General features: G+C 46.7%; 4 protein-coding genes and 3 non-coding genes across 7 annotated transcripts; 4 read left to right on the forward strand and 3 right to left on the reverse strand.

Annotated features, from left to right (window-relative positions):
• Positions 1-74: 74 nt before the first annotated feature.
• Pdw03_6622 (Mitochondrial DNA replication protein (Yhm2), putative) lies at positions 75-1,286 on the forward strand (the record flags this gene model as incomplete). Its single annotated transcript, XM_014679818.1, has 4 exons — positions 75-191; positions 242-338; positions 451-1,123; positions 1,232-1,286. The coding sequence occupies 4 exons, from the start codon at positions 75-77 to the stop codon at positions 1,284-1,286; spliced, it is 942 nt and encodes a 313-aa protein (XP_014535304.1).
• An 890-nt stretch (positions 1,287-2,176) lies between these two features.
• Pdw03_tRNA71 lies at positions 2,177-2,289 on the forward strand. Its single transcript has one exon. It is a non-coding gene; the product is annotated as a tRNA-Leu (tRNA).
• Positions 2,290-3,053: 764 nt separating this feature from the next.
• Positions 3,054-3,166, reverse strand: Pdw03_tRNA90. Its single transcript has one exon. It is a non-coding gene; the product is annotated as a tRNA-Leu (tRNA).
• Positions 3,167-5,214: 2,048 nt separating this feature from the next.
• Pdw03_tRNA89 lies at positions 5,215-5,327 on the reverse strand. Its single transcript has one exon. It is a non-coding gene; the product is annotated as a tRNA-Leu (tRNA).
• A 319-nt stretch (positions 5,328-5,646) lies between these two features.
• Pdw03_6623 (Coproporphyrinogen III oxidase, aerobic) lies at positions 5,647-7,016 on the reverse strand (the record flags this gene model as incomplete). The annotated part of the gene is made up of 2 exons (XM_014679817.1): positions 5,647-6,753; positions 6,807-7,016. 2 exons carry the CDS (start codon positions 7,014-7,016, stop codon positions 5,647-5,649), a joined length of 1,317 nt encoding a protein of 438 aa, XP_014535303.1.
• An 849-nt stretch (positions 7,017-7,865) lies between these two features.
• Positions 7,866-8,394, forward strand: Pdw03_6624 (Autophagy-related protein 8; the record flags this gene model as incomplete). The annotated part of the gene is made up of 3 exons (XM_014679816.1): positions 7,866-7,955; positions 8,066-8,298; positions 8,361-8,394. 3 exons carry the CDS (start codon positions 7,866-7,868, stop codon positions 8,392-8,394), a joined length of 357 nt encoding a protein of 118 aa, XP_014535302.1.
• A 938-nt stretch (positions 8,395-9,332) lies between these two features.
• On the forward strand, positions 9,333-10,604 carry Pdw03_6625 (Mitochondrial substrate/solute carrier; the record flags this gene model as incomplete). Its single annotated transcript, XM_066101405.1, has 7 exons — positions 9,333-9,417; positions 9,475-9,512; positions 9,569-9,610; positions 9,670-9,783; positions 9,851-9,984; positions 10,040-10,217; positions 10,269-10,604. 7 exons carry the CDS (start codon positions 9,333-9,335, stop codon positions 10,602-10,604), a joined length of 927 nt encoding a protein of 308 aa, XP_065956488.1.
• Between the last annotated feature and the right edge of the window lie 492 nt (positions 10,605-11,096).

Consider the following 11,096-nt stretch of genomic DNA (forward strand, 5'->3'; position numbering starts at 1 on the left):
TTCCCCTTTCATAAACGCACGAAGCCCCCTATATCCCTTGGTCAGGGCCCCTTTCAGCGCATCATCATCCTAGAATGTCTTCAAATACGTCTGCGGCCTCGGCCCCTACGCTCGAGAAGAAGCCCGTCAAATTCAGCAACTTGTTGCTGGGCGCAGGATTGAACTTGTTCGAAGTTACATCATTGGGACAGGTATGGCATACTTCAATCATCATTCAGTGATGCAACTAACCATCCCCAAGCCGTTGGAGGTGATCAAGACAACCATGGCCGCAAATCGGGGCGATAGCTTCGCAGGCGCTATGGGTCGGATTTGGGGCCGTGGCGGCATTTTCGGTTGTAAGTGTCCATTCAATACCCGCTTCCAATTTCCCCCGACCTGCTTAGCGCGTGGGGGTCGGACCCGCCAGATGTGAGGAACTCAAAACTAATTGCGAGATCGGATATTCAGACTACCAGGGACTCATTCCGTGGGCCTGGATTGAGGCATCCACCAAGGGTGCGGTTCTTCTCTTCGTCGCCTCCGAGGCCGAATATCATGCCCGCTCCTTCGGTGCCAATGACTTTGTCTCCGGTATCAGTGGTGGCATGGCTGGCGGTGTCGCTCAGGCCTATGCTACTATGGGTTTCTGTACCTGCATGAAGACGGTCGAGATTACCAAGCACAAGATGGCCGCCACGGGAGTTAAGCCTCCTGGTACCTTCGCGACCTTTATGGATATCTACCGCAAGGAGGGTATCCGCGGTATTAACCGAGGTGTCAATGCCGTTGCCATTCGCCAAACTACTAACTGGGGTTCCCGCTTCGGTCTGTCCCGTCTCGCTGAGTCGGCTATCCGCAAGATTGCCAACAAGGAAGAAGGAGTCAAGCTGTCCGCCTGGGAAAAGATTTTGGCTTCCAGTCTCGGAGGTGGCCTGTCCGCCTGGAACCAGCCGATTGAGGTTATCCGTGTCGAGATGCAGAGCAAGACCCCTGACCCTAACCGCCCCAAGAACTTGACTGTCGGCAAGACTTTCAAGTACATCTACGACAGCAACGGCATCCGTGGCCTTTACCGTGGTGTGGCTCCCCGTATCGGTCTGGGCATCTGGCAGACCGTCTGCATGGTTGCTCTTGGTGACATGTAAGTATTTCACTTCCCCCACAACCTCCAGACTTTTGCCGTTATTGCGGTCCATCTTTTCTTTTGTGTGAAGCCTCGAGCTAACTAGATCTTCTTTCTACCGAACAGGGCCAAAGAAGCAGTCGAAAAACTGACCGGCGACACTGTCACCGCGAAGCACTAGAGAAGGTTTGAGATACCCTTCTACCGTGCAGTGGTTTTCGGAATGGAAGTTTTGGTTTTAGTCTAGATGCATCTGCTCGTATAACTTCATAAATTAGTCTGTTCCTGTGAACAGGCCCGATACCCATTGAATACATTTACGGTTTTTCTCGGCAGATTTTTTTTTACCTGGATCTTGCCTTGTTCTCTCTTTTGAACTTTATCTCGCTCCATCTTTCAATCATGTACGTCAAGTCAAGTCAAAAAAAAAAAAAACTTGAATGCCCAAGTATACGCCGGAACTGCAATTCCGGTTTACGTCGGTGTACCTGAACAGCAACCAATCACGAATGACCTACACTAAACATGAATGTGATTCTCCGAACCTTAACCTCCGGCCGACGATCCCCTCCGTTTAGTGATTTCATCAACCCCCAGACAAAAACATCATCCGACAATCGGTGCGCGAATCGGCCATTTCAACTCTTTAGACCAACTATGGTAGCAATGCAAACAAGGAGAACGTAAGAAAATCACTCAATGCCTATTAGGACCTCCGTTGGATCATCCGCAGAGTATGCGCTAGATGATGTATTCATGTCACTCTTGCACAAGACATGCAGAGTGTGTCGCATCTACTCGGTGTAACGGGGTGTTGCGGGCCAATACCCACAGGCGACCTCGGCTTTGGGTAATCAGAACAGAGCATCTATGGATGGGATCCCGTCTACCCGTCAGCTACTCCGTTTACAATGTACAGTGTAAATTACGGCTATATTGTCGGGTTAGTTCCTGGGAAATTACATGTGCATTTCCGAGAGAGTATTGTGGAGATGTCTGATGGATGAGGGTTGATGGGGTCTTTTTAAGTTACTTTTTACAGCCAGCTTCAACAATGTTCTACATCTCATTGGTAAGATGGCCGAGTTGGTCTAAGGCGCCAGGTTAAGGTATACCTTGACTTCACAACTAGCAATAGTTTCCTGGTCTCGCAAGAGGCGTGGGTTCGAATCCCACTCTTATCACAGATTTTTGCTCTTGCGTACGCTAGTACAGTATTGATGTCTTCGCTTAGTTGTATCATTTTAACTGTGCGGAAGTAGGTGGCCTGTTAGATTTCTTGAAGGTTGTGTGTTTTACAGATATCGGGTCTATCATACTTGGTTCTGATTCCAAGTTGCAAGTAGCCATGTATCTGACTTGTACAGATCTTTATTTTTCAATTTCAAGCGCCCTCTTATACTATTGACCAAGTCGTCTCCCCAAGAAAACAGTCGAGATTCTACGAGGTAGGTAGATACCGTGACCGACGAAAAGATCTCTTTTGTTGCCGCCTCATCCTCGGGCATAGTGCCAATGAGAAGATATCAAACATGCTACAGAGCAATGGTCTGGTCTTATGGCCCATCTATATTGGAAGGAAGATCAGCCATGAAAATAAGGTGCTATATATCGAAATTCGGGTTGGATTTACCCAACCTGTACAATACCTCTGGAACGTAAACGTGAAGTATAAAGCTCTTGCCTAGACTGATAATCCCTCCCTTGGCACTTGCCTGCCCATTTCTATGACCGGCTAGTTCAGTGATAAACCATATATGTACACTAGCCAGTCATAACATTGTCAATTAAAGTGAGGTGCTTGCCGACGTATGTGCTAAACGCACAAAAATTAAAGAAATTTTCGTTCGAACAAACCTCTCACTAGCCACTGCACCACACCATTCTCGACTACAAACTTCCAAGTACACTTGAAAGTAAGTGGCATGAACAAAAAGTAAAATTTCAATGATAAGAGTGGGATTCGAACCCACGCCTCTTGCGAGACCAGGAAACTATTGCTAGTTGTGAAGTCAAGGTATACCTTAACCTGGCGCCTTAGACCAACTCGGCCATCTTACCAATGAGATGAAAAGTTCACGATCAATGTGACTCAATTTAAAACTTGGAAGATTCTCACCATAGCTCGCTTAACAGGCCCGGGTTTTGGTAGACATACAAGACTGATGCACTGGCAATCCAGGCCTTTCCGGATTCTCCGCCGAAATGAGGTCCAATTGGGGCACGATTAGAATTTGTGGCAAAAGCCGTGATTATGCATAATAGCCTCTTATACCCATTGCACAATTGAGAACCTGGCTAGATGTTCTATGACTAAAATAGTTCGGCTATCTCACGAAATGCATTATGTCACCCCATTTGGAATATTCGGTAGGTTGTGGGGGATCTAGAGAATAAGTCCGCGGGCCAGTGATTCGATGGTGAGGTATGAATTCCGGGTGCACCTGGCCCTGCATTCTCTGCTTTATCTGAGATGGCGGATGTTGATACTGGATAATCGACGTAGTAGATAGAAGAGATTTTGATATTGATGAATTGCAATCCTTAGATGATTCGAACTTCGCGCTACTTGTACCGGTGCGGAGTATATAAGAGATAGTCCTGGTCGCTAAGTTTTTGATATCGAATAAACGGACAAAGACCTCGAAGTCTAGGAGGCATGATATGTATACCGCTTGTATTGTAAGGCTAATTAATTCGACCATGTAGGGCTGGATAGTCCGTATTTTGTCGCCCGCCATCTTATGTCTATGTAGATATCCCCTAGACACGCTACGAGATAGTAATCTAACATCATATTCTCTTTGTGATCCGTGTTACCTCAATGTTGTGAATTTCTCTAGGGGAGCCCGCTCTCCTCCAATAATTACACTTTATAAAGGGGTTATTGGTTGTCATATGCCCAAGTCCCACTGATAGCTTCGATATCTTCAGTTAAGAACGCTATCACTAGACTTCGGCACAACACAACCCAACACAACACAACCCAAAATGGGTTTTGGGTCCATTGCTTCGACCCAACGATGGGTTTTGGGTTATAGCTCGTAACCTAAAACCTATTGGGTAACCCATTGGGGCCCTGATATGGTGCAAACCAGAAAAATAGACTTCTAGTGTGTAACTACATAATTAATACATTTTTTACTTACAATATTGAGCTTTTTGAGCTTTTCGAGCTTTGCGGAAGTCTACTACGAATCAAGGTTTCTCCATGGTTATCACACTTCTAACTGATGTTTCACGACTTTCGAGGGGTTGTTTTTAATTGTTGAATTGGTTTCCTTGGGTCAAAAATAAAGTAAAGAAGGAAATAGATGAATTCGTTTGGATCTGGTACGAAGTACAGATGATTCTGGTCTATATTCCTAGAGCATCCGGTAGTTGACTCCCAGGCAAGGCGGTATTAAATTAGGTCACACGGTCATTAGCTAGCACTCTTAAGATGCTAGTAATCCTAGCAATGTTGGCAGCCAAAACAAACCGGCAAATCAATAGGATGGTGGAGGCGTTATGTACTTTATCTCCTGTTTGGGCTTGGCGTTATGTTTGGCTTTCTGGGTGGAGAGGATATGTCGACTACTTTTCCTAATTCTGGGACAAATTGTACCAGATTCCCCTGTCCCATGGTTGAATTTCTAAGTGGTTGCGTTGAATAGGCTCTCGTTTGAGGGTAGCATATTGACCCTTGGAATGGGAACTGTCCGAGGAGCATGACGCGCTCGATGAAACATCCTTGGAGCGGGCATTAAGGGTTCTCGTATCAGCAAAACCCGAATACCTGAGGAGCATGGGATACTCCGTGGGCTGTGAATTTGGTTCGATTTGGCCATCCAGGAGTACCGGGGAGGGCTAGGACGATAATCATCACCGTAGGTACTGGGGTGTAGCATCCTGTGAACACTACAAGCCATGTGATGTAAAAAGTTAATACTCATGGTGGCAACTTCTCCTCGCTAAGAAAAGTTATGCAACGCGGCAAACCTGCGCAGGAAATCTTAGATACCACTTTTTAACAATTGATATCCATTGTTCGATTATTTAAAGGTGCAAATAGAAAAAGGATGAAAAGGAAAGTGACGAGTTCCATGAACAAAACCCCAAAAAATAAATGATAAGAGTGGGATTCGAACCCACGCCTCTTGCGAGACCAGGAAACTATTGCTAGTTGTGAAGTCAAGGTATACCTTAACCTGGCGCCTTAGACCAACTCGGCCATCTTACCAAAGAAGTTGAATGTATCGAAATGTTTGGTTAGTTAAGCCACATCGTTGAATTTCTGGACTAGCGTACCCCAGTTGCTTTCCAAGTGTCAGGCTAACAATCTGGAATTATTTGAGAATGACATTCCTTAATTTCATCAGTTGTGGGCGTCGTGTCTTAATATGGAACCGTTAGTGTCTCTTGCTCAAGACTTGCCATGGACAGGTAGAGATATCTCAATAATTATTCACATTTAGTTTACATGTTTTGAAGGTAGTATACAAATTTAAATCAAGAAAACACCACAATACACCATATACCGAGAATTGTATAGGAATAATTCAAGCCCACTGTCGGGGGTGGCGCAGCACATCCATAAGCTCTCTCTCGCTGGTCTTATCCTCCGTCAAGTCATCTTCATCCACAGGCATGTTCTCCGTCCTCGTGCCAGAGACAGGGTCCATGTAAGCCCAGCTGGCGGTACGTGGGAGACTCATCAAGATACTCTCAATGCGGGCATTGGGTGTGCGCAAGCCAAAGCTAGTTCCGCGATCATAGACAAGGTTAAACTCCACATAGCGGCCCCGACGAAGCTGTTGCCACTCCTTTTGTTCTGGGGTGTACAGCATGTCCTTGCGTCGTTCAACGATGGGCACATAGGAAGGAAGGAAAGACGCCAGACTGTCCGAAACGAAGGAGAACAGCGTCTCCTGCGGGTTGGAGGAGGAGCCAGCGGAAGTTTGAAGGAAGTTGGCGTCGAGGTCATCGAAGAAGATACCTCCAACGCCACGGCATTCACCACGGTGGGGGATGTAGAAGTACTTGTCGCACCAGGCCTTGAACTTGGGGTAGTACGTAGCATCATGGCGATCGCATGTATCCTTGATGGTCTTATGGAAGTGCTGAGCATCCTCCGGGAAGAGGTAGGACGGGGTCAGATCCGTACCACCTCCGAACCACCAATTTTTGTCCCCGTTGATAGGGTCCTTGGGATCTGACGTCTCGAAGTAGCGATAGTTAAGATGCACCGTCGGAGCCATGGGATTGTGTGGGTGTAGAACCAGCGAGAGACCGGCGGCGAAGAAATCCAGCGAGTCCACATCCGAGCCAACAAAGGACTTGTGATCGGCACGCATCTTTTCAATGGCCGGCCGGGGCAATTTACCGTACACCACGGAAACGTTGACACCCGCCTTCTCGAAGACGTTTCCGTCCTGCAGCACACACGAAATGCCGCCCCCGCCATTGGGGCGCGACCAGGTATCGGTCTTGAATTGTTGCCCATCGATTCTGCCTAGTTCCTCGATAATCTTCTGCTGGTGTTGCTTGATGAGCTTTTCCATCCGTAACCGCATCGGCGAGGAATCATTGATTTTGGATGATTGCTTTAGGGCCTCATCCACCTCAACCATGGATGGAGCGTCGAGTTCTGTGACTTCTTCTGTCATCTGTAATAGATGAGTAAACGAAATTCCCTGTGGTTTGAAGCGCCGTATCATACCATTGAGTATATAATCCCGCCGATGAAAGGAACACCAAAGGCGAGGCGCAAGTAAGGCCTCCAGACAGTGAATGGCTTCGGTTCACGCAGTTTCTGCTCGGTCGAGTATCCGCGGAACGAGGGTCCAGCGCGACGACAAACAATGCGGGTGCTTCGAGCAGACAACTGCCCCAGTGACCTCCGCAGAGGCGTATATGATCGGGTGGCCATTTTTGGAATAGGATTGTTTGCGCAAATGGCTGCCAGCACAAAGTTTCAAAGGATCAATGGCTAATAAAAACGAGAGAGCAAGAGCTCAAATTTGCACAAACAATGATTTGGGGAAGACGTTGAATTGAGTCACCAATTCAGCAAAGCATCACGCAACCTCGGTGTCAAATCGTACGACTTTCTTAGTGTTGAGTTTGATCTGTTTGGCTGGATGAGATAAGCACGATAAGCGGCCGGCGGTGTTGAAGTAGGCACCAACAGCGCAGTACATGTAAGTTCCAGTGTTGGTAAGAATGGTTTCACTTGAGATATGAAAATCAGACAAGTAGATAGAGAAGTGTCTTGATTGACTGAGATTGTACAAAATTTGTCCGCTGCGGCGTTGTTATGTTTTTTTGACTAGTCTTTTTCGATGTCGTTTTCCCAAAAATCATGCCAATATCAGTTTCTTAGATAGACGGTAGAAGTAGGCAGACAATGGCTTAGTTTGTGAAATGGAATTTACCATACAACATACGGAGGACATAAGCAGGGGGATGTAAATGAGATAGTTAAGCCTTGCTCTCCACGTCCATCGAGACAATCTGATTTCTGCCGCGCGACTGTAGACTCACCGCCCATAGATCCCGTGATAGTATTACCGTAACGTCAGCGGGAGTCGCCTTGTCATCCTCTATCACCCACCCCTCTTCATCTCTCTCTTTCTATCTTCTGCAAGGTACTTCACATCCAGAGCTTCCCATCAAGAAAGTCACTGCTGCCAACTTCGCACCAGAGCTTCCTGGTGTTTTTTGATCTTGCTAACTCTCCACCCGACCCGCTCTCACTTATCGACCCTTATCAGTCAAGATGCGATCCAAGTTCAAGGACGAGCACCCCTTCGAAAAGCGAAAGGCCGAGGCTGAGCGCATCCGCCAGAAATATGCGGACCGGATTCCTGTGAGTGTTTTTGATTCCAGGGGACTACCCCCCGCATGAGGTTGTTGCTGCAACCAACCTCTCGAACCCTCACCGCTTGTTCGGTAGCTAACGGACTTGTGAACCTACAGGTCATCTGCGAGAAGGTCGAGAAGTCAGATATCGCCACGATTGATAAAAAGAAGTACTTAGTGCCGGCCGACCTCACCGTGGGACAGTTTGTCTATGTGATCCGCAAGCGCATAAAGCTCTCTCCCGAGAAGGCTATCTTCATCTTCGTTGATGAGGTCCTCCCTCCAACTGCTGCGCTCATGAGCAGTATCTACGAAGAGCACAAGGACGAAGATGGCTTCTTGTACATCACGTATGGTTTTCCCTTCTTTTTCATGATGTTCATAAATGAAATCATACTGACATAACAGATAGATACTCGGGCGAGAACACATTCGGTGACCTGTAGAGGTTGTCCAGTCTCTCTCATTTGATTTGCTGTTCGGTCACTCTAACCTGCACGAGTGAGTCAAAGATGGATGAACGGGCAGGCGAGAAGGCTTCTGCGACCTTGGGGACTGGTTTTGGGTCACTGGCGTTTCATTCGGTGTTCTGCGCATTTCCTTTCTAACTTTGCTTGGCAACTATGCTCTTTAGCCGCAACTACAATCTTTATGAGCTTTCTCTGATTGCGGTAATATTCTGGGTTTCTTTTGACAACTTTCTTATTTTGTGTCTTGGTCGTTCTATTGAGTAATAATGAAACCCCGACCCGGAAACAAATTACCGAGCAAATTAGATAAAGTGGTTACACTTGAGAGCAATATGGTATTTTAAAAGCCACGATTTTAAGGAGTGAGTCCCTTACTTTGTATGGAGGATTTAAATCTGTACATTGGTGGTTGTAGGTAAATTCGGTTACCATGGACTATTTCGAAACACTAACCCCAAACGGTTCCTCAACCCCACAGATACAAGACATTAGCGCTGTCAAGGTATGTAGTTTCACATTATTTACGTTATCTACTGCCAGTCAGCACGTTGTATTGCAGGAATCCATCTCACTTTCAACCGACGGATTCTGATGCGGTTTTGATTCCACTCATGTCTATAGAACTGTGGGGTTATAAAGTGTATAAACAGGGGAAATGAGTCTAGAAACATATCTGTTGTTATCTTGTCGACGAGATTAGACCCAATTTACTACTTGATACCTCCAAGTAAAGTAAATATACATGCGGAGTAGTCCTGTTTCGACTCCTTGGCTCTCCGATGGCGGCTCCAAAACAGGACTAGTGCCGAATTTACCTCGATAAAATTTAACTCCAAGCACATGTTCCTGAATCCATCGGCGTTCTCATTCTCTTGCTCTTTTTTGGGATTTCTTTACAAAAAAACAAAAACAAAATGTCTCCCGCTATTGTTCCCAGTGCTGGTGCTGCCTCCAAGGATGTCAAGAAGGAGTCTGCCACTGCTCGTCTCCTCGGTTCCGGCAAGTCGTCAGATGTTCAAAACACCAACTCATTTGCTGACCTGTGACTTCTTTTAGGCTCTGCTGGTATTGCTGAGTTGATGATCTTCCACCCAGTACAATCTCCTCAGATTCGAGATCCGTTACAGCTAGACACTGACGTCCTCCATAGGTTGACACCACCGCCAAGCGATTGATGAGCAACCAGACCCGGGTGAGATTCAGATTGTTTTCAAACGAAAATGTACCTTTTGCTGACTGGATCCTTGACAGATTACCAGCGCTACCGCTTTCAAGGAGGTTGTCTTCAGGGAGCACGTCAATGCCACAATCGGTCGCAAGTTCACCTCTCTATTCCCCGGTCTGGGGTACGCTGCCGGTTACAAGGTTCGTGACTCCCACCAACAGCAGAAGACTGGCAGAACAACCAGCTCACATCATGTCAAATCTATAGGTTCTCCAGCGAATCTACAAATACGGTGGTCAGCCTTTCGCACGCGATTACCTTGCTCAGCACCACGGTGCCGACTTCGACAAGGCATTTGGCAAGGGTACCGGAAAGGCCATTATGCACGCCACTGCTGGAAGGTAAGAACAATTGAGCAACTGGCCGCGAGAATAGATCTGACTCAAACTCGTTTAGTTTGATCGGCATTGGAGAGATCATTCTGCTTCCTCTGGATGTTCTTAAGATTAAGCGCCAGACCAACCCCGAAGCCTTCCGTGGCCGTGGTCTTTTCAAAATTGTTGCCGATGAGGGTATGGGTCTGTACCGTGGTGCTGGCTGGACTGCCGCCCGCAACGCTCCTGGCTCCTTCGCTGTATGATTTCCCCTGGCCTGCCATCACTGAAACTACTAACTCTGGTCACAGCTCTTCGGTGGATCTGCTTTCGCCAAGGAAAAGATTTATAAGCTGACCGACTACAATACTGCCACCTGGGGCCAGAACTTTGTCGCCTCAGTTTGCGGTGCTAGTGCCTCCCTAGTCGTGTCCGCTCCCCTCGATGTTATCAAGACCCGTATCCAGAACCGCAACTTTGAGAACCCCGAGTCTGGCTTCAAGATCGTCTCCACGATGCTCAAGAACGAGGGCCCTACCAGCTTCTTCAAGGGTCTAACCCCCAAGCTGCTGATGACCGGTCCCAAACTGGTCTTCAGCTTCTGGCTGGCACAAACTTTGATTCCTGCTTTCGGTCAGGTTGTATAGAGATCATTTTCTTTTAATTTTTGCATCTCCCCTTTTTTTTCTCCTTGGGCTAGGTTAATTACCTAGAATTTTGTGTTTTTCACAGACATCTTTTTCTTTTTTAGCGGGGATCTACTTAGGTAGGTTATATTTTCCGAATGCGATGAACTCACTCTACTTTAACATGGATTTGTTTAAAAAGAGTAGTCGGCCGCTTATGCTACCTTGCCACATGTTTCTTGATGGCCGTTTGCAAAGTCATTATAGATGTCTCTTTCCCGATGTTCCCCCTTCTTGTTGGTGTGGCGGCTTGAACACGACGAAAAACATTTCGATTTTAAACTCTGGACAATCTCAAAATTGTGGAGTTTTTTAAATGACGAGTTCTATTTGGACATGGATTCTATTGCTATAGGAAATGACTACAAGAAGGACGGGATGTATAGAGGGAATATCAACAACCAAATTAGAAAACGAGATAAAACGCATATGTAAAAAGAAATGGCACAAACC

Source organism: Penicillium digitatum, chromosome 2 (genome assembly GCF_016767815.1).
Source record: "Penicillium digitatum chromosome 2, complete sequence".
NCBI lineage: Eukaryota > Fungi > Ascomycota > Eurotiomycetes > Eurotiales > Aspergillaceae > Penicillium > Penicillium digitatum.